The sequence below is a fragment of the Betta splendens genome, chromosome 16 (genome assembly GCF_900634795.4).
Source record: "Betta splendens chromosome 16, fBetSpl5.4, whole genome shotgun sequence".
Taxonomy (NCBI): domain Eukaryota; kingdom Metazoa; phylum Chordata; class Actinopteri; order Anabantiformes; family Osphronemidae; genus Betta; species Betta splendens.
The window spans coordinates 14,371,653-14,394,329 of record NC_040896.2 but is presented as its reverse complement, the minus strand read 5'-3'; the positions used below and the strand labels follow the sequence as shown (position 1 = coordinate 14,394,329).

Below are 22,677 nucleotides of genomic sequence, written 5' to 3'. Positions count from 1 at the left end.
ACGATAATAAAAACCGGTTCTATATACAAAAATAATGTAGTACTTTAGAGAATGGTTGGATTCGAATAAGAGTAAATCTAACAAAAAAAGTATTAAATTAAGAACTTTCACTTAAATGACATTATCAAATCTACCAGACCAGACACGTCAGACAGTCTTTCATTTGTGTTCAAAGACTTCAATATTATGATTAAACACTATACAACCATATGTGACAGGGCGGATCCCTCCACACCCACCGCTGACATACCATTGGCTAAACGTAGTAGCTTGTGCGGCGCAGCTCTATAATATGATAGGTCGGTTGCCGTGACGTCTTACGTATGCACCGAAACGTCATACGTAAGGTCAAGAGGAAAGAAGCATGGCCGCTGTGCTCAGAGGGTCGCGGTACCTAGTCGGACGGTGTTGCAGGCATGTCCAAATTGCACTTGGTAAGCGGAGCGAGTGGAGCCTGCGTGCTTGCTGTTCACCACGCCTTGCTACCGTAGAGGCCCAGGTTGCTGCTCGACCACTCTCTGCCTCATTAAAGGCGGCTTTCGCTTGGCATGTCACAGAAGTTGAGTTGATTTACGCTGCACTGTGGTTAGCAACACCGCTGCACGGAATCTAGGAAGAGTTTAACTTGAGAGAGTTACTTTCTTAGAACGCTCAGTTGTTGCGTTGTGTTTGCCGGTGACCGTGTTCAACGTCTGGAAGGTTAAAGTGATACTTATAATTGTTGATAGAACGATAACTTCAGGGTTAATCTGTTGAGTTATAGGCTGTAATGGTCTGTTGTCCCTTTATCAAACGTTAGTAAGTAAACATTGTTTTTTGCGTAGTTCCCCGTAGAGCTGAATGGTGGTTACACTGATACAAACGCTTTAAAATAATCTCAGTATAAACAGGTTTAAATTTAAAACCCAAATTGTGCAAAAGTGACATCATCAATCAATCATTTGTTCCAGCAAATACGTTGTGTCTCATCATTTGTCCATTATTCGTAGTCTCCAATAGGTCGATGGCCTCAAAGACCCAGGTGGGCTTTGTTGGTCTGGGAAACATGGGGAATCCAATGGCGAAGAACTTGCTAAAGCACGGCTACCCAGTCATTGCTACAGATGTATTCCCAGAGTCCTGCAAGGAGCTGCAAGAGCTGGGTGCTCAGGTAGGACAGGACCAGTTGCACCATCGTTTTATGTTAACTGGTTCTTCTCTCACCCTCTGACTGCGTGTGTTTTTCAGATTGTGGATAATCCGGCTGAGGTCGCAGACAAAGCTGACCGCATTATCACCATGCTCCCCTCTAGCCCCAATGTCATTGATGTGTATACTGGACCTAATGGCATTCTGAAGTACTGCTCCTCCTCCTCTTTCAAGGTTTTTGAAATTATTGAAGGAATTCGAGTTGAATTGTAAATTATTGGCTTCTCTTAACAGAAAAGTAAAGAAAGGATCACTGCTCATTGACTCCAGCACAATTGATCCAGCAGTTTCAAAAGAGGTGGCTGCTGCTTCCGAAAAGACAGGGGCCGTATTTATGGATGCACCTGTATCAGGAGGTAAAATTCTAATCTTTTTGACAAAAACATTTATAGACAATTAGGTCACTTCCCTTTTGACAAAACATCAAAACAATACAATTTCACGTATGAATTTAGAATGACCCTTTGACTGTATTTAGAACTTTCTTTAACATTTTTCAAGAACATAATTTAAAAATGTGCCAGCAAACACAACATCCATTACATGATTATATATCTGCCCATGTTACCATGAGTTCTTGTGTGTATTACAGTATACTCAGTGTTTTATGTTAATAAAATGCACAGTGGATTTAGAGCATAAGGGCAGCAAGGTGGTGTAGCAGTTAACACTGTAGCTCTGGATACATTTCACTAGGTCGCCCAGGTGGAGTTGCATGTTCTTGCGTCTGTCTGGGTTCTCTGTGGGTGCTGCAGTTCCCCCTAAAATCCAAAGACTGGAGACTTTCAATTACTTCTACATCTTGGTGTGAATTGTCCAGTTATATACTGGTGACCTACTGTACACTGCTCCCTTGATTTAAGGATTCTGCAACACCCCAACAGCTTCTGTCTATAGGCAAAGAGGCTGAGGATCAGCCTCAGTCTCCTAAATGTTCCTAGCCGACCTTCATGGGGGTCCACGAACACGGTTTGTTTGAACTTGGCCTAATCAACATCAACAGTCACTTTCTTTGAATTGAAGTTGGTCCATTTTATGGTTCAGTCCTAAAGATTAGTGGGGATTTATGTGCTTCCGTCGTGTGATAGTGCACATGGATTAAAGTTGTCCTTCCTTCTGCCTTGAACTTGTGCGTATGTGTATGGTGGCAGTTAACAGTTTAACTACTACAGTGCAGTATGTGTCATTTTTTGATACATCAGTCAGTCGACAGGCTTTAGTTTCCAAATTAAAGTGGAGGGGCAGAAATCAAAATAATGGCTGTGTCCTAGTAGTGACTGTTTAACCCAGTGTAGTAAAAGGTTAAACATAAAAGCACACATGGTGGTGGGGATGTAACTGAGCCCACATGCATCTGAACTCAGTTTCTTGGCGTGAAAACCAGATGAGATTGCTTCCAACTTTCTTTACTGCATCTTGGTTTTAAATTCGTTTCCATAGATCAGCCCAGAGTTTCTAATGTGGTGGAGAAAAAACGTGCGTTAAGGAACTGGGCATGTGGTGATTTTCCAGGGGAAGACTGGTGACTGTGCAGTTTGTTTACAGATGATTGACAGTCGTGCCCCCGCTGTTACTGTTAGGTAGTGGTTGGGCTGTTTTCCATCAGTACAGTAGTTTGGGTTTTTGGTTCCTCTTTTGGAAAATTCACAAAAAGACATGAGCGTTGTAATTTTTACAGAAGTCCTTTTCCAGGTGGTGCCTGAATGTCTCACACAAGAAAAAAAGCCTTATCTTATGATTTGAATTATGGTTTGGACAATTAGTACCGGTGCTGTCAACACTTGAGAATTAAATGTATGTGCTGGGACACGAGTGTTAATAATTTAAATAATAAAATGTTTATTGTTACAAAACAAATATTTGAACTGTAAAGAGGAAATTACACAAGTTAGATTCTCCCATGTTTATAGGTCGACAGTTTCGTCCTCCTGGTGCTGAAAACTTTTATAGTCAGTGTTTGTTATCTACGTTTTTTAAATCTCCACAGCTGTCTTTAGTTTTACTAGTATTGTTGTATTTATTTCTAAAAACAAATATTGTTTTGACAAGTGACTTTGACTTGTTTTGAATTATTTTAGAGCTCATTCATTTCACTAACACTATTCAGTTTTTTTATTTTAATAACTTTTACTTTTTTATTTTAGTACAATCAGTGGCTGCTGTTTCATGGTAACTTTGAAACCCAGCCTGACTTTTGCGGTGTCTTTCCTTTCGTGTTCCGGTTGGTACTAAGAGCTGCTGGCTGATTGCTCAGGATGACGGGGCAGAGGGAAACTTATTACACCTATCTTGGCTTCTATCCATTGTCTTCCTGCAGTGCTTAGGATTAATTATAAGTCTATGGTGCTTAATTTCTTGGCATCTGAGCAGCTTGCACCTGGTTACTGCAGACTGTCAAGATTTAAATCTTAGGGGAACTTTAATGTGCTGTCAGATGTACCAACACATCTGGAAACAGCTGTTCCTAAATTTAGGGGAAAGCTGAGCAGTTTTTTTGCTAACATTGCCTCCAAGGCTTTCAATCGGCATGCCCTTCGAGAACAGACCGTAATGTCCTCATCCACTTTTACACAGTCTTGGCTGTGACTCTCCCTATTTACTGGGCTTAACATTCATTATTTTTTATTCTCTTTAACCTCTTCTTATGTATCGTTGTCATGCAATAATATTTTTTCTAGTGTTTTTTTCTTTCCTGCTATGTGAGGTTGGTTATCTGCAGTCCCAAAACACTGAATCTGCCATTAAAGGTTGAATTCGGACTTCCCATTCCCAGGTGTGGGTGCTGCGAGTACCGGGAAACTGACTTTTATGGTTGGAGGAGCAGAAGAGGAATTCACTGCAGCCAAAGAGCTCCTCAGCTGCATGGGAGCCAACGTGGTGTACTGTGGTCAAGTTGGAACTGGGCAGGTAGGAGGGAACGTCACAATGCATATGAGACTTAAATAACGAGTCACGGTGTCATTTATTGTGTGACATTATCTTCATACAGGCTGCTAAAATATGTAACAACATGCTTCTCGCCATCGGAATGATCGGGACTTCAGAGACAATGAACTTGGGAATAAGGTGCTAATTCCTACTTGCAGGTAAAAGGAACCCGACTGACTCAATAATCCTATGTAACATGGCGAACGTGTTGTCTCTGCTCACAGACTTGGTCTCGATCCTAAACTTTTGGCCAAGATCCTAAACATGAGCTCAGGCCGGTGTTGGTCTAGTGACACCTACAACCCGGTGCCCGGAGTCATGGAAGGAGTCCCGTCTGGGAACAACTACCAGGGAGGCTTCGGCACACAGCTGATGGCAAAGGTCGGTTTAATATCCTATTAATATACACAAACCATTACTGTTAAGCATTTTGTTCCAGAAGTTAATCTTTGAATGTGAACGTTGTCTTGGGATGATGGATATAAGACTCTATTTTTGCTTTTATAATTCTTCTCACTGTACTGTAGAAAAGTTCATAAATGTGTCAGGAACCATATGTGACAGAGGCTAAAGTAACAGATTAGCTGTTTTATGGCTTGCTATCTTTGCACACGCTGCTGAAAATGGTACAGTGCATTATTCAGCAGCTCTTTCATCCCTAAAACAGACTCAAGCACAAAAAATTAAAACCTAAAGAAATTTTCTGTGGTTTTGGTTTTAGACTATAATCTCCAACTCACTTTAAAAAAAAAATATTTTAAAGTTTGCTTTGTTTCTTTTTCAGGACTTGGGCCTCGCACAGAATACCGCCACCAATACAAAGACTCCGGTCCCCCTCGGCTCCTTAGCCCATCAGATCTACCGAATGATGTGTGCGCGAGGTTATGCCAATAAAGATTTCTCCTCCGTGTTCCAGTTCCTGCGTGAGGAGGAGGGCCAGTAATATCGGCCTCCAACCGTCCACAGCCGTGCCAGGCCTGCTCCTGCACAGGACTAACAGAGTAGTTAGGGTGCATTTCACTCCTGGACCTTATTTTATCTTCTAAAATTGTGAGACCCAGAGAACTTCAGCACAGCCAAACAGATCATCTGAGCACTTCACTCCTTCTGGAAATCATGTGATATCTGGCCCTTTCAAAATAAAATGCTTCTTTGCGCTTTAGAGGGAGCAAAAGTGTCACATAGGCAGAGGATCCAGGACATTAATAGACTGTTGAATGGTGAAAGGTCTGCAACTTAAAATGCAAATGGTATGGTGTCAAGAGGTCAGCTCATTAAGACTAAACGTCTGTAAATACAGTTTAGTCTCCACATATTTATCTGTCGATCATTTCTTCATGTTTCTTTTGTTCATTTGGATTATTAAGGAAATGCTAGTTTGTCATTGTAGGAAATAAAGAGATTGAGGAATTTCTAGTTTCTCACATAATTGAACCAATATTGTTCATAATCAGATTTGAACCTGAACTTAACTGACACTAACACGGCGCTTTCATACTGTCGAGCTTGCGTGGAAACTGCTTAAATGGTTGATCCAGTCCTCAAACTTGCGCTGCACGCAAATAATGAAGGATTCTAATTCTCACGGTGAAAGTGGCAGTTTACATCCGAAGTGCCCTGCATCTGGACACGCACTGTGCAATTTTGCCTCCGTGGCTCCGAGTGCTAGCGAGTTAAATAGCTCCCAAATGTTTTTTTGTATTGTGTGTCCCCACTTATTCAGTAGTCACGATAAAACTCAGCCTCCAGGGACTCGGCAGTAGAGCAGATGCTGTGGCGGGGTAAATGCCAGTTAGTAAATTGACGGGTAAATATTAAGTCACTCTGATGCAAAGAGATTCTTCGTTTAACGAACATTTAATTTAGTGCGGAACAACGTTGCGATCTACTGGCGCGCGCCGCCTTTAGGATCCGGATCTCCGTCCTATTCTAGTCGGATCAGGGCCGCGGTATGTCTCTGATCTGGTCTGCCAGGAGCCGCTGGGGGGCCAAGGTGCCACAGGTCATGCGATCACAAGACAAACCCATAAAAAGTCCATTAAGCACTGTAGTCTGAGAGCTGTGTTGTCATCTGCTTGATAGGTCCTGCAAACAGAGCAGCGTTTGGTCTCGGGCCTGCGGGAGACACACACACACACACACACACACACGACTGACATCATCTGCAGCGGGGCGCAGTTCAGTCTCCTAAAACCTAAAGCTCCGCATTCGCAAGTGACGCACATTTTCTACTTCTGTTTCCAAATAATGTAGGACTTGCATCTGTGAGAGAGATGCGTTTAGTGCGTGTCTCGAGTTCTAAAAGCCTAAATGAGACTGTGGTTTGAGATCTGTCGAAAATCCGACTTTTCTTTTCTTCCTACTTGAAGCATTTGGATCCTTGTTTAAGCTACTGTCGCGTGCTTATTGTGCCAAAAATCGAACCTACTGCCTATTTATGCAATCACTGTCGGGCTGTGTTACACAGCGTTTTCTGGTGCAGTTAAACAAATCTAAGTTCGACTTTAATTCTGTGAACTGTCTTTTAGTTGGAAACCAACGTCAGCTGCGTCTAGAAATTAAAACGTTTTAAAAGATTAGTTCGTTACTTATAATAAGTTGCTGCCTGCAACACTGAGCTTGATAGATGTGAATGGCTTCATTACGTGTTTGTGTGTGTGTGCGTGTGTTTGTCGGCTCCGTATTGACAACCAATAAGAAACGAACGCGTGCGCTCTACTTGTTTTTCTCTAGATTTGGCATCCAGACGTGTGTTATGTCTTTGTTTTAACCGTCTTGTTCAGATACAGAGCTGCAGAAACGTGTGAACGTGGCTGAGATGGTTTGTGTCCAAAACACGTCTCGCGCCGCTACACAGGAAAATAAAAGTCACGTTTTCGTTTGAGTGTGTTGTACTGTAAAATAGGCCGATTATATGACAAAATAGACACGAGCCTCTTCATTAAAACAATATGCGTCCTTCCTGTAACGCACTACTTGGCCACGAGTTATGAACTCGGGACATAAAGATTTACAGCCTCAAAAGGTGAGGAAACTATTAAAAATAAAAACGGTGCTCAAACTTAGTTGGGTGCTCGTTCGTCTGCGTCTGTGGTCTCACTGCAAATGGAAATGTGAAGCAAAAATGAATTGCGGATTAAAACGCTGTTTGGTGTTAATCCCCCCCCCCACGTCTACTGCACATTTTAGTCACACAACTGAATGTTGACCTCTGCACATAAACTAACGATTTTTGTTCTTCCACAGCACAGGAATGATCTTTATCCACCGATTTAACTGAATCTGCTCAGAGAAACGGGACGTTATTATACATTTAAAGGAAACACAGTTACACGTCGATGTAGTGAAGGACGGACTATTTTTTTAGGTAAAACGGCAACATAAATATTGTTAAACTATATCTGTGTATTTAATGTAAACTACATTTTTGATGCATTTCCTGGTGGAGGTTCAAGAAAAGCGGCAGCACTTTTTTTTTTAAACGCACGCGCCAGTCGTGCCAGTGAAAACTCCTCCTGTGCTTTTCCCAGTGTTTTCTCTGCAGGCTTCCTGATGTGCTAGGTGCCTGTTTGGTCGGCTGCAACGTTCAACTTGACCTTGGCCTCCAGCCGCATCGAAACCCGTTAAGACTGCAGCCCAATGTGGAACACTATCATATGATCCCGGTTTGTTTTTATATCTGATTAATTCTATATAGTGTCCAAAGGAAGTGAGTAAATGTGTCTTGTTACAGACCGACTCAATGTGAAGATAAAACTTGTTTTTTACATCCAGAAACACAAACCTTGACTTTACGCATCTGAGTCAAATGTTTTAAAATTAAATGTCAGTTTTGCAAAAGTCTGAACTTTGAACGGGCAGCACACGAACGCATCGTCTACCTCAACATGAAACCAAAATAGAAATATCTGAAGTTTTTACCTTGTTCTTAAAGCAAAGACGCGTAATAGTAACTGTGTGCGTAATTGCGCATCTGTTCCGCCTAAAAGCACTTATATAATCTTTTTCCCCGAGCCGGTAGCCTCTATTACACAAGTCATTAATTAGGTCTGCTCCAGCGTCGTCGACAAAATTGCCTTCGCATTACAGCATCTCTCAGTTCGAGATTCCAACATCACCGAGTGCGTAAAAGATGCGCGGGGCTTATTTGCATAAAACGCGGATTTGCTGATGCTCACCAAATCCCGACGAACATAAATCCTGATCTGCGTTATCTGACGTCCGGACGTTTATCGTCTCCTTTGCATATCACGTGCTTGGCCCCGGCCAATAACCTCGCGATCTCTATGTACTCAGGCGTGTTGGTACCGTTACTCTGCCCGAGTCCCTGTCTCTGCTCAGTCGAGGGGATTTTGAAAAAGAGTTGGTCGTCTCGATGTAGGGCATGCTATGACCGCTTCATTGCTCCTCCATTCGCACTGGATTGACCCGGTGATGTTCCTCTACGACAACGGCTTGGATGAAAGAAGCAAAAACATGGAAGGATTTACTGGAGGCAATTTCGCTGCAAACCAGTGCAGGAATTTGTTAGCGCATCCAACCTCGCTGGCTCCCAGCACCACCTACACCGCGAGTGAGGTGCCAGTCTCTGGCATGGGGGATCCTGGCAAACAATGCAGCCCCTGTTCCGCCACCCAGAGCTCGCCCAACGCATCTTTGCCCTATGGATATTTTGGCAGCAGTTATTACCCATGTAGGATGTCACACGGCGGCGTCAAGGCGTGCGCGCAGCCCTCTGGTTATGGTGATAAATACATGGATTCATCGGTCCCTGGCGAGGAGTTCTCGACCAGGGCGAAGGAGTTTGCTTTTTATCAGGGCTATTCGTCGGGTCCTTACCAACCCAGCTACTTGGACGTGCCAGTCGTACCTGCTCTGAGCACTGCGTCTGAGCCAAGGCACGAGCCTCTGCTGCCCATGGAGCCCTACCAGCCTTGGGCCATCACAAATGGCTGGAGTGGTCAAGTTTACTGCACTAAGGAGCAACCACAGTCAAATCCTCTGTGGAAATCCTCATTACAAGGTATTTATCAGCTGTTTGAAAATGTAATATTTAAACAGAAGTGTGTATAAATAAGTTTTTTCAGTCCTCGCGTTAACATTTTGTTAAAATAAATTTAGAGTTACTTGATTGCGAAACACTTACAACAGCTTTTTTTAACGGAGTCGATGAGAGTATATAAAAGTGGACACGTATTTTTTCACAGACACCATTTCTGGTGGAGACAGTTCTGGTCGCCGGGGGCGGAAGAAGCGCGTGCCATACACCAAGGTGCAGCTGAAGGAACTGGAAAGGGAGTACGCCACCAACAAATTCATCACCAAGGACAAAAGGAGACGGATATCGGCGCAGACGAACCTGACAGAGAGACAAGTGACAATCTGGTTCCAGAACCGGCGCGTAAAAGAGAAGAAAATCGTCAACAAATTCAAGACGTCCAGTTAGCTGCGGAAGGTGAAGCGGGAGGTGGACGTGGATGCGCCTCCATCCTTAAAACTCTTATAATTTATTACATAATGAACGGCCTCCCTGTCGCCAGAGCGGCTCTGTTTTGACTTACACATTTCCTTCCTTAAATTTTAATTGGAACCAGTCGACGCAGCCCGTTGACGGAGGATCGGAAATGGTTTGCTGCTTGTTGACCATTCCGCGAGGAGCGTGTGATCTTAAAGTATACACTTAACGTTAGGGCATCTTATTATGGGCCTAAGGCAAATTCAACAGCGCTGGGATTTTGTTCTACTTAATCCAGTACAGAAATTAAAGGTTCCTGGAGCCAGTTAAGGCCTTGAATTAAAAAATAAAAAACTGTCATCACAGCCCCAAAACCGCACTATATAAAAGAATATAATGGCCAGATTTCATCTATGATTAGAATAGACTCGGCTGAAATTTATTTTAAAATTATATCTTAAAGTGTTCCCATTCTCTATTCCTGCGAATTAACCCAGAGTTTGTGTAATTTCACCATTAAGACAAACAGCTTCATTATTTCGAAGGTTTAAATAGCTGCAACATTAAAACATGACTTGAAAAAAATTAAGTTCCTTAATTTAAATAATGAAACTGAGTCCTTATTTGTCCACAAACTAGTGAGTCTTTGACGAAACATTACGACACGTGAGACATGTCAATATTTTGCCCCACACTTTGTGCGCGTCACTGTCCTTTTGCTTTTTTCTAAAAACAGGGTTTTAGCGCAGAGGATAACTCATCTGTGAACGGGTTGATGATTCATGCAATTTCTACCTTTCAGTGGAAAAACGAAGGACTAAAAACACGGTATATTTAAATGTGTAAATACGATGTGACTGCAAATATCTATTCTCCTTTTTACTGCAATAGCCAAAGTTTTGAAAATAAATGTTTGAGAGACGCGTTGTGAACTTGTCATTTTCATTTTTCCGCCTTAGTCGAAAATTAAACATGCGGCTTGATCAATTAAGGGGTAAATTATAATCCACTACAGTCGAGACGGTGGGACTCGGGCCTGCAGCAGGGAGCTTGCACCCACAGCCTTTAAGGGTTAATGTTGCCATCTAGTGGTGGAGTTCTGTCAGCGCAGTGTCCAACAATCAGAGCATTAGCTTATTTATTTCATTAGATGTTTGACGTTTGACAAGTACGATATGAAGTCAAAACCTTTTACACTCCCACAATTAAGTAAGAAAAAATACATTTTGTCACACAAATATCGTAGCGCTACAAAATAATTGAGATGTTTTCATAATGATGGATTTAACAGGTGTTAATGCTTATATTTGGACGCCTTTCGTTACAATTCATGCCATGATATCATGACAAAAATTCAAAAGTTCCTGTAGCCACATATATTTTGTTTATTATTATTTTTTGTATGTAATATTAGATTTTTATCTTGATCTTAATTCTGAAAGCAATGTTTGCTGCAGCTTTGAGGGTCATTCGCTGCTGTTATTGTTACTCGGTGCTAGAAAATGTGCCTGTACTTGTGTGAAGGCATGTGCGTTTCCACCGCGCGCCAGCCGCTGCTCTGTGATGTGTTCAGCTGTGCGCCATGACGGGCTGGTTCCTGTCGTTCAATTATCCTGCGGGGCTGGAAGGAAGGCTCCGCCATTCAAGAGGAGCATTTGTTCTAGTAACGAGGCAGCACCCCGTGGCGAGCGTCTCCCACTCTGCTCAGTCTCGCGGGGACGTTTAACGAACAATAGCGGGCAAGTTAATCGACTTGCTCAAGAGCACACAGACAGGCAGGCCGCGGAGGGCTCAGACAGATAGATGGGCCTTTCTGGGAGATGGTACGTAGCCTCCGCATGAGTCCGTTCCTACTAACTTTGATGCAGGGAGATCTTTGTTTCTGTGGACCCCATGATGATGGGATGTCCCCCGTGTCGCCCCGGGTCACTGCTCCCCCTAACAGCCGAACAGGATAATGCATCTCATTTTAATCTGTCGGCTGCTGTGATACAGAAAATCACAAATGAGAAATGAAACCAGTAGCACGTGTTGAACCGACGTGTTTTCTCTTTCTAAATAGGACACGCGAGGTTGTTAATTCCCTGCGTGACCACAGACCCAGGCTTTCGGTTGCGTTTGGGCCTGAAGCTAAAGCGTTCACTGAAATCTGACATTTAGACACAACGAACACGTCTCTGTAAACTAGACGCAGTTTAAAACACAAACCGAACCTTGTTTGACTCGTTTAGACAGTGAGATTCTGGTGTTTTACGCACAAAAACAATTATGACAATACTGTCACTGTCATGATTTTCAGACCTCAGCTGTGAACCGCTTCCAAAGAGTCTTATATCAAACGTTCAAATGCTGCATCTTCACAATGTCTCCTATTGTTATTGACATAATTGTCAATTTCAGTCATTTCACTGCACTCATGAACGTGTTAAAAAATCGAGTGGACATTATTTAATATGTCTTTATTCTTAAGTGGTGCATGGCACTGATTAGGTGATACTTTTGATTTAACTAATGCAATCATAACCAATTAATTTCACTTTGAAAATCAAGTTTTCCAAATCGTGTTTAAAGTTTGTTCACACACACAAACATTACATTCCAAACAAGTGGACTAATAAGCCTGCATCATTTATACACTTTAAAAGCATTAGAAGGATTCTACTGTATAGGAAAGAAATTATTGTGCTCGTTTTTATATTTATGTAACATATGATCCCTGACCCAAAACAAAACACGTCACAAAAACCTGCTGTTGAGTCTTAACGATTTAAACCAAAGACAAACCAAATTTAAATGTACAGTTTTTTAATCTTTACTTTTACAAACACGAGATGATGACATCACAAGTTCACAAACACACAAAATTCACTTTGCGTGTGCTTACAATCAAATAACTGAGCGTGTAGCATTCGGGCCGTGCGTAATAACGTGTCGTTCTTGGTGAAACTCGGGGTGCAGTGAGACCTTTTAACAAGTGCAGCTGAACCACGTTCCTGCTCAAGTGTCGACACAAATTTAGACAACCTGAAAACCTGCTTTTACTCCCCATCGGCGGATAATACGAGCGACAGCTTTTGCGTGTTTCTCTCTGCGTTACGACGTGTCACGGACACGTTCGAAGGTCTCGAGGCTCTGTGTCACGTCCTTCCTCCAGCTTTATTGCATCTTCACATTTCAAGACGACTCTCAAACATCCAGCCAGCCTTGACTTTCATGCCGAGCAGTGAAAACGTCTTGTCTGCTTTATTCGGCTTATCCTTTAGGTCCATTGTTTAGGATAAGCGTATTGCAATATAACATTTTTACTCATCCACACTGACAGCTTCATTGACAATTTGTAAAAAAACAAATAAACTGCAAAAAGCATGTTCTATACATTTATTTTACTTCTCAGGTAAATGTCTGGAGGCAGAAACAGCTTTTTGTTAACACAGCTCTTATGTGTTGGGTTTTAAAACCTCTTTCATCGGCTTTAAATGAATATACATTCACTGTATACACTCACGCACACTCTGGTTAAACCGTGTGACCGATTTCTGTGGATGCAGCTGTTTATGAACGTAGACTGGGCCGGTCCTCGGCCTGGATGCTGCCTCTGCAACTGAGTGGCTGAATAGTTCACGCACGTAGACACGGGAGTTGTCGTCAGTTTTATTATATAAGACGAATTCTGTCACCAAACGAAACAAACGGTCTCGCGTACGAAGCGGCTGAACGGAGCCAAAGTCCGTCCACGTGAAGCACTGAGCCACCTGGTCAAAATAAAATATTACACCGTCTCCTCAGCACGTCCCCGCACGACAAATCCACGGGCTTTGATGTTGGAAAAGTAAATTCGAACCGCATACAAAGATTAGTTGCATAAGCGGATTAGGGATATGCGACACATGTGCCCACTTACCCTGCAGTGATGACAAATGAGAATGGATTGGACTGCAGGAAATAGCCCGTGTCCAAAGGTTTCAAATGGGCGTTGCAAAGAGAGAAAACGCGCCACAAACACTGGAGTCTCCTCGCAAATGCATGTTCAGTCTTAGCCCATGAACAGCATCTGTACGCTGCTGTCAAGAACAAAGGCCTGTCGGTTTACATATATATGCACTGTGTATCGTTTTATCTTTAATGTCTGTTGTGCGCCAGGGTTCTGCAGGACGACATGGCGCGTTTGGATGCAGCAGTGGAAACACACTTGGTAAATATACCTATAAAGGTGTTTTACGTAAAGTAAACGGCTCCCGCAGTTTGGAGGAACGGAGTCATGTAAACATGTGTTAATGACATTATGTTGGTCCGAAGCTGGAACCGGTCTCCTGAAAGCTATTGTCTTTTCACCTCTGTGCCAAACTGGACCCAGGCCTGACTGTCGTGCAGCTCACGTTGCTCCACCGCTCTGGACTGGATTAGTCTATAAATAGCCAGGGGAGCCGTATTAAATTCACATAGAGCCACATCTAATTCTTACCTGCATGATAATTACAGGAAAATAAATCAACATTTCTATCCCTTACCCCCGTGAGCACTTCAGGAGTTTACTAAATACGGCCTTTCATGTCAAACTTAAGTTCTTCATTGTTGTCCAGATCCTTGATTGTGTACCACACACACATAATAGAGTGTGTTGTGTCACCTTCACGGTCGAAAAAGTGGTCTTCATCCTCCTCTGCAGAGCTTATGAGTTAGAGTTCAAGGGGAGTAGAATGAACAATTTAAGACATACTTTATAATTAGGCAAGTAAATGAGATGAAGGAAAATGTTAGATTTTAGTGTCTACCTTCAAATCCTGTCATTTATTAACAAACGTCCACAGAAAAGTGCTCACAACTATCCCCATCAACAGCAGAGGAAACCCCGTCTCTGAGATACTTTGTTTCCACAAAACAGCCTAAAATGGGTCGATGCAAAGTTGCTGAGTGTTTTTCCTTCCCCGTGCATCCAAAGGTCTCCTTTATAAACCCATTGACTCACATAGCCTACACGCCGAGGCGTAGGCTATCTGTCATTTTGTGCCAGTGGTCACATGGCTCTGGCCCTCAGGAATGGATAGAGATGGATCCCCACGTCAGCTTGTACGTCTAAGGATTTCTGCTCCACTAGTCTGCCTCAAAGTGACTGGAGCGCAGCGCCGCGGAGGAACTATGCGAGGATTATTATAAGACGTTTGCAGCGGCAGAATATGGATTTTGATGATCGGATCCCTGGCTCTAATATGTATTTACCGAGCTGCACTTACTATGTGTCCGGAGCGGACTTCTCGGGTCTCCCTCATTATTTAACCCAAAGCCAGTCGTCTTGCCCCATGTCCTACTCCTACCAGACCTCAGCTCTGCCGCAGGTCCCGTCCGTGAGAGATGTGGCGTTCAGGGACTATGGCATTGAGACTTCCAATAAATGGCACCACGGCAGGGGGAGCCTGTCCCACTGCTACACTGAGGACATCGTGCACAGGGACGGCTGGACAGGCTCGTCCTCGAGGGGGGGCGAGATCCTGGCGAAAGGCGGCTCCGGCGCCGGCCACTCCGGCTCCTCCAACGCGGCGCCCGGCTTCTACGGCAGCATCGGCCGGAACGGCGTCCTGCCGCAGGCGTTCGACCAGTTCTTCGACTCTGCCTACGGCGGCGCGGAGGGCGGCGCGGCGCCGACGCCGACGGCGCAGGCGGCGGACGCGGACAGGCGCGCCGTCAAAACGAGCCCCGCTCCGGCTCACGCGGGCTCGGACTCGGCGGAGAGCTGCAGCCCCAAGTCGTCCCCCGGCCACAGCGAGGAGAAGCCGAGCAAAGGCGGCGGTGAGTATGCGACGCGATGCAGGACGGAGAGAAATCCAACGCGTCGCTCTTAAAGCTTTTTATATGCTGTTTTATAAGCACGTAAGGTTTATGGAGGGCCTGCAGATTTAGCCTATAACAAAACTATGTTATAAACGACAAGATCACGTGCTTGGGATTGAAATTGGCCGTGAAGACGCGGGCATCAGGCTCCTCTTTTAGGATTTAAGCAAGATTTCCTGTTTCCTCCACGTGTCTTTAAATATCACATAAATACCCAGAAATTTGAAATGCTGTGGTTAAAATATATCTTTACATAGACTTGAACAATCTAAACATTTCAAGTGCCTCCAAAATAGTCCAGTGTGTTTTTCGTCTCGTGTTTATTCACAAGGAAGGAATATTTTTGGATTCATAGCCTGATACGTGTTGGATGAAATTAGCATGTAAATTCGCCTTTTGATCCCAATTGTGATCACCTCATTTAAAGGTAAATATTTACAAATACAATGGATTTGCCAGGATTTAATCCAACTGCTGCTCCTCTTGGGGAAACCCGCTGCACTAACACTAAAATAACAGCGTTTTACGCACAGTGAAATCGTAGCGGACAACAAAAGCATATCAGATACATGATACCTACGTGTGTTTGGTTTGGGCCCACGCCCTCTCTTTAAAGCCAGCCAGTATGGTTTTACACATTTCAATAAGTTTTCACAACATCCGACATGCAATCCTTCATGCCCAACATGTTCCACTCAAGTCCAGTCTTTGTTTACACATCTCGATGCTGTAGGTCCGAGAGGACACGACTTGAACCCCAAAAGCTCACGTAGACTAAAACGTCCGCCTCAACGCCAGACGTGAATTTCATGTTGTAGCACCGTGTCTTATGTGGTGACATTTTTTTGCATGTCCCTGTGTTCCAGGTGGCCAGAGGACGCGTAAAAAGAGATGCCCGTATTCAAAGTATCAGATCAGGGAACTAGAGAGGGAGTTCTTCTTCAGCGTTTACATAAACAAAGAGAAGCGCCTGCAGCTCTCACGGATGCTCAATCTGACAGATCGCCAGGTCAAAATCTGGTTTCAGAACAGGAGGATGAAGGAGAAGAAACTGAACAGAGACCGTTTACAGTACTACACCACAAACCCCTTGCTATAAAAACTGAACAAAGACTGCCGTGCGCTCTGTCACACAGCACATCAGTACCAGCACAGGACGATGCTTTCTGTTCTTCTTTTCTTGTGCCAAAGTATCCTATTATTTATATGCCATATGTCCTTAAAACTACGATTTATTATTATTATTATTATTATTATTATTATTATTATTATTATTATTATTATTATTATTATTATTATTATTATTATTATTATTATTATTATTATTATTATTATTATTATTATTATTAATATATGTCCTTTATTTGGCGTCCCCGATTAAGCAAAAAATTTCTAAATGTAGTTGTGACTTGTTTGAGCGCAAAAACACGATGTCTGACATATTCTTTATTAGGCTATTTAATAATACACATGGAAATGACTGTACTGACTTTTTCAAAGATATTCTCACTTTTCCTACAAATAAAAATGTAGACAGGTACACACACTCTGTTGTATTTTTAAATCGTTATTTTTTTGGTTCCTTCAGATGAAGCTCGGAAAAATTTACGCATGCACGTTAAACTTCCTGACATCGAACTTCTCTTTATCTTTCGGTTTTATCGTGCAAATACAACTCCCATGACTGGAAACCGTTTGTGTGTTTTGGACTTACTTCTTATTCACGATTGGCTTTGATCAAGCTTCGCCCCAAAATATCTGCTCAGCGTTGCATAGTTAGAGGATGAGTTAAGGTAGAATCTGATACGGTTTCCTTCGTTTCATACATTTTAAGTCTGATATCCAACATCTGCGCTTGACCCCTCGGTTCACGAACTTGGTTGAGCTGTTTGCAGTCAACCTGGATTAATATCCAACTTCATCCAAAGGGCAAGCCGCTGATAAAAAGAGAAACCCCTCAAATGAAACACAACCCCACATTCTGTTTTATATGGCTGCACGTGTATCGTATCAAATGCATGATATGTAGGTCTGATAGTTTTTATTCCCCATGGGTGGAAATAGGATCCGCTGCAGTTATTATTTGATATCCATTACAAAGGAGTCATTCATTTCTGGGGCGAAGTGGAAAGGCTGATTTCTGACCTGACATGACTGCCAGGCCTCACTGAAACAACCATGACACTTGTTTGAATGCAAGCGCAACAAACTGCCCCTTTAAAAAAGATATCAATCTATATTTGTGATTATCATCCCATCAGAGAAGCTGCTGTAAAGACCCTGTTCAATTTTCTCTCAGTCAGCCTTTGCGCATCCAGGCAGTGACGCTGGGGTAAATAAAGAATCGGACAAACTCCAGAGCACCCTTCTAGTCATCAATTATTTATTATCTGCAGTCGTTTTAACCGGCCAACGTGCGTCTTATTTGATGCTAAATAAACAGGCGATGTATCTGTTTCATTCAGCAGAGAAAGGTGAATTAAAACATATCCACATAAAGCGATGGGCTAAAATGGGTTGGGGAGGCTTTATATCCACCACCAGGCCCCTGAAAGCAACTTGAATGACCTGCCATAAGCTAATAAGGGCCCTGATGCCTTCCTTGTACCGTGCATCCTGTGAGGCTCTCAGGAATTCCGCTGTGATTGCTGCACATCCTCCCAGTTGCTCCAGTAACTCGGCCATAAAACGCGGATTCGTCTGGAGCATTTGGAGTGTAGTGCAATAAAGCGTCTGAGACCAAGGTTATTAACTGCGACTAAGAGGCTGAAAAACAACAGGCTGGGAGCACTGAAAGCTTGTGTTCGCGGACCCTTCCGGCGTCATTCGTTTCAGCATCTTACTGTGGCAGGAATATGCTCCATTCGCGGCGAGCCGGCGGCGCGGGCGCTGCCGCCTGCGGCCACTGGGCGGCGCTCCTCAGATCAATGTCATTGCCGCGAATTGAGATATGAAAGAAGTTTTCCTCGCCGCTCATCTGCTCTGCGGTGTGTCGGCACATGTGGATTTCGTTGAAGGTAGGCACAGACACACGGTGAATGATTTCGGTGACAGCAGGTTGTGAATATGGAGTTATTGTCCCTTTATTTACTCTCACTGCTCTCGTCAAGCTCCTTTAAAAGCCACTAAACTAGAGATGCAGGTTTTTAACATACGATGGTTTGATGCAGTGAAGAATAATGTAAACATAGAAAGATATATTAGAGGAAGTATTTTTGTACAACTACTCACATTGTGGCTCTGGAAAGGTTATGGCCTGCAGTGACTAATGCGCCCCAAGAAGTAAGATCACACGGGTCCGTATTCGAAGCACGTTGTGGGTCGCTAACTTTTATCCTCTCTTTTCTCTTTAAAATGTAGCTTGGTCTATATTTTATTGACGCCAACTTTGACTTATGTTGTCCAGCTGTTTCGTGGACATAAACGTAAACACGAGCCAAGTGAAAAAAAAAAAAAATCAAAACACACACCATTTGTTTCAAGTTCTGCTCGTATCCGAGCATGTGTTGCTGCCTGCATGCAAAAAGGAGGCGTTTGACACAGCCAGTCTGGCATTTACATAAATGTTTTAAATATTTCTTTTAAAAATAATATGAATAAAAAATGTTTTATTGGAATAATAAAATAAGAGCAGCTCACCCACAGCGCACACTGAAAACATCACAGGAAATAATCCAGTAGGGTTAATGATTGTTATCATTCACTGTAGCCAGACTGCTGCAGGTTTGACGCCATATAAAATCACTACATAAACTGTGGCTGTACATTTGTAGACTCCATGGCTCCAGACGTATAGAAAACACATAGGAATTAAGACCATGTTGAATTTTGGAAAAAACGCACCTTTAGTACCTTAAAGGAAAAAACACGGGCCGGTGTATTTCTGACCTCATTATCTCAAAATATACAATATAATAAATACTAGTTTATATATTATTAAGGATATCCAGGCTATTTAGAACGATATTTGTTACCTAGTATATATATAACAACAATCAATTTGAATTACTTGCACAGCGAACAAACAATGTGAGATGATTAAACCCGTTTATTTAAAATTAATTGTAAATTGTATCACTTAACAGTAAGTTATTAGTTGTTGTACGTTTTAAGGTGGAATAATTTCTATTTCTATTTATTGTGTTTTGTTTTGTCTGGATGAATCACTGTTACTAATTTTTCCAGACTGGACGCTGAACGTTGCCCTGGGGTCGTAGTTTAATCTGTGATTGACTTAAACGTGAACTCAACGCACCTAACGGGGGTTTGTCTAGTTTTAGGTGGTCCTAAAGACAAATACAGCTCCTGGGCATTTTTCAACTGTTGCGCGTCGTCCAGTGACTGTGATTTCCTTACAAATGCTCAGAAATTCCTTTGTTTGGACGCAGTAAAGACACGATACTCACACAGTTAAATGAGACGTGGAGCTCCACAGATTGTGCCTATATATGATTTGGCCATGAGTGTGGACAGTCCACGGGAACAGCCATCACAGCTGCACAGGAAGTGTTGGGTCCACGACCAAAGAGTCACACAGGAGCGTTTGGATCTTTGATGCACCCTGAGCGTCTCCGAGGCTCCTCTAGAACCCTTCATTTTTACAGTGCTGTAAAACCGACCATAAAGCGATGCATTGCACATAATTGTTAGGGACAGGCTTCAACAACTGATTTGTCAAATTGTGGCTGTTGGTGCGTTTATACGCGCAGCTCCAGGCTCATAGGCGGCGATCGAGCCTCCAAGAATCTGACACGCAAAAGAGATTTAAAGATTTTGCCTAAACTCCTCTGATGCACCACCCCCCCCCCCCCCCCCCCCCAGTTTTCTCTTTACTTAGCCTAAAACAAAATATACGACACAGTGGAGATGCCTGCTCGGACTGGGAGGAGTCTGCAGCCGCCTGGTGTTTTAATTGGCTGCAGGCTACAGTGAGAAGCGTGAGTATCAGTAATTATTCAGCAATGTTTTGCACAAGAAATGTCAGCCAGAAAGGGCTACCTTCATCCTCCGTCAAATTATACCACGACGATGACATGCCCCAACAACCAAGCTGGAAATTCGTTTTTCGTGGATTCGCTGATCAACGTGAGAACCGACGGCGTCCCGTATTACCAAAGTAACGGCGTGTATTTGCCCCCGGCGTCGGAATATTCTTATGGACTCTCCGGCACCTCGTGTTTCCCGGGGATCGGTAAGCGCAGCGAGCCAGCAGCCCAAAGCGGGATCCCCTCCTCCGCCGCGTATGCTCAGGGGATGGAGACGTGGCTGGAAACGACGAGGTCCTGTCGCGTGGATCAGCCCAGCGGGCAGCACATGGCCCAGTGCTCGTTCTCGCCGAGCATTAAAGAGGAAAGCGCTTATTGCCTTTATGAGTCAGAGAAGTGTCCTAAAGGAGCGACCGTGGACGACGGCCCCTACTCCGCCGCGTCCTGCCCCGTTACCGGCAGCACCGTGCCGGTCCCGGGCTACTTCCGCCTGTCTCAAACCTACGCGTCCTCCAGGCTTTACCACGACGTCCAGCCGAGCGTGAACCCCTTCGCCCCGCAGCGAGCGCTCCGCGTGGAGAGCCGGTCCTCGCAGCTGCCCGCTCCCCCCGCGGAGCCCGAGCGGAAGGAGAGCCACGAGGAGGCGCCGGTCCCCGCGCCGTGCGCTCCGGCCAGAGAGGAGGACAGCCGCCTGTCCTCCGAGAGCGCGTCCTCCCCGGAAGCCGCGGAGACGTGTGGCGCCGAGTGTCCGGAAAAGCCCGTGAAAGGTGAAGACACGAGCTTCATTCAGAGAAAGCAATAATATGAGGGAGCTGGGAATATGTATGAATAGCTAGGTTTTGTGGGGGACTGGTTCTTCCTGTGTGAATGTATACAGAGGAATTTGATGGCACCACACAGGCACCCATGGGTGTGCTGCAGTCCGCCGTATTCACACCGTGTGTGGATGAAACTGAACGTGACTTAACCAACGACAGAGGCTCAGATATTTTTTTAGATTTAGCTTTTCCTCCACATATGGCGCTGCAGCTGTGCTACGCCGCAGCTCGTGCTGTCAGCAGAATTGATAATTAAAAAGGGAATTAGTTATTGTTTAGTGTTATTGTCAATGCCCATAATAATTTCATCGACCCTTATTAATGCAGTGTATTACACACAAATTGATTTCAGGCCTCGCGAAGGCTAAAGTTCACGTCCTGTACAGGTGCAGTTTGGAGAAGGTTGGCGCTTGTGTTAATGGTTTCTGGTCAAACTGAAAAGCGCAATTAGTGCTGCGCATTTTATCCATATAAATAATGGCTTGTGCCGAACAGAAGTCAGATATTATGATTTTATTTCTAGGTGTGTAGTAGATGCATATTTCAGCCAACACCCAACTGCTTGTGTCGCATGTTTTTAACGGAACACAATGATTAGTTACTGTCGTGTTATGTTTTAACCTCTGCTCCACCTGTTGCCCGCGGTCTCTAAAGTGCAGCGTGTCCCTCTCGTTGTAGGCGATGGAAAAATGGAAAGCACGGCCAACTGGCTGACCGCTAAGAGCGGCCGAAAGAAGCGCTGCCCCTACACCAAGCACCAGACACTGGAGCTGGAGAAGGAGTTCCTCTTCAACATGTACTTGACTAGAGAACGCCGCCTGGAGATCAGCCGCAGTGTGCACCTCACTGACAGGCAAGTCAAAATCTGGTTCCAGAACAGGAGGATGAAACTGAAAAAAATGAGCCGGGAGAACCGGATCCGAGAGCTCTCCAGCAACTTCAGCTTCTCGTGAGACTGTGCGTCCGCGGGCGCGTGAGCGGAGCCCTCCACCCACTGTGAGAATGTCAATGGAAAACGGGACCCTACTGCTAACTTATTGATTGTTGTCCTTTGGAAAATGTTATTTTCACGTCTGTTATATTTTGTCGTGGATGTGTATTTATAAACGGCTACATTTGTAACGTCCGTTCATTGTGTTTAAAATGTTCAGAATGTGGACCACAATGTTTCAGAGCTACAGGCTTGTACATATTGTATATTCAACCTGAGTGAACCATTGGAATTTGCATGCTGGACCTACGCGTGGATCCTCGTGTTACAGTTACATGTAAGGCCTTTATGTCACTAAAGAACCCAAGAGGTTTGATCAATATTTGCACATTTTTTTGCTGGTCAAATTAATAAAACCCTCCTTGCAACTGCAGACTTTTCCCTTTCATTCAGCTTCACTGACTGGCAGCTGCGCTCCGCTTGGATCCGGTCCAGGTGCTGGGCGTGATGCTAATCCCTCCGCGTTTCTGTCCGAGTCCGCTCCGC

General features: G+C 43.9%; 4 protein-coding genes and 1 long non-coding RNA gene across 5 annotated transcripts; 4 read left to right on the top strand and 1 right to left on the bottom strand.

Annotated features, from left to right (window-relative positions):
• Positions 1-280: 280 nt before the first annotated feature.
• Positions 281-5,528, top strand: hibadhb (3-hydroxyisobutyrate dehydrogenase b). The gene is made up of 8 exons (XM_029130454.3): positions 281-434; positions 990-1,150; positions 1,228-1,337; positions 1,423-1,544; positions 3,962-4,095; positions 4,178-4,254; positions 4,341-4,497; positions 4,901-5,528. Exons 1-8 carry the CDS (start codon positions 365-367, stop codon positions 5,057-5,059), a joined length of 990 nt encoding a protein of 329 aa, XP_028986287.1. The 5' UTR covers positions 281-364; the 3' UTR covers positions 5,060-5,528.
• A 2,676-nt stretch (positions 5,529-8,204) lies between these two features.
• On the top strand, positions 8,205-10,494 carry hoxa13b (homeobox A13b). The gene is made up of 2 exons (XM_029130534.2): positions 8,205-9,139; positions 9,324-10,494. Exons 1-2 carry the CDS (start codon positions 8,506-8,508, stop codon positions 9,560-9,562), a joined length of 873 nt encoding a protein of 290 aa, XP_028986367.1. The 5' UTR covers positions 8,205-8,505; the 3' UTR covers positions 9,563-10,494.
• Positions 10,495-13,207: 2,713 nt separating this feature from the next.
• Positions 13,208-14,219, bottom strand: LOC129603171 (uncharacterized). The gene is made up of 2 exons (XR_008692860.1): positions 14,080-14,219; positions 13,208-13,976 (listed from the first exon to the last, which is right to left on the bottom strand). It is a non-coding gene; the product is annotated as an uncharacterized LOC129603171 (long non-coding RNA).
• hoxa11b (homeobox A11b) lies at positions 13,969-16,702 on the top strand. Its single transcript, XM_029130525.3, has 2 exons — positions 13,969-15,355; positions 16,264-16,702. The coding sequence occupies exons 1-2, from the start codon at positions 14,746-14,748 to the stop codon at positions 16,494-16,496; spliced, it is 843 nt and encodes a 280-aa protein (XP_028986358.1). The 5' UTR covers positions 13,969-14,745; the 3' UTR covers positions 16,497-16,702.
• A 384-nt stretch (positions 16,703-17,086) lies between these two features.
• On the top strand, positions 17,087-22,564 carry hoxa10b (homeobox A10b). The gene is made up of 3 exons (XM_029129388.3): positions 17,087-18,414; positions 20,219-21,149; positions 21,879-22,564. The coding sequence occupies exons 2-3, from the start codon at positions 20,375-20,377 to the stop codon at positions 22,151-22,153; spliced, it is 1,050 nt and encodes a 349-aa protein (XP_028985221.1). The 5' UTR covers positions 17,087-18,414; positions 20,219-20,374; the 3' UTR covers positions 22,154-22,564.
• The last annotated feature ends 113 nt before the right edge of the window (positions 22,565-22,677 follow it).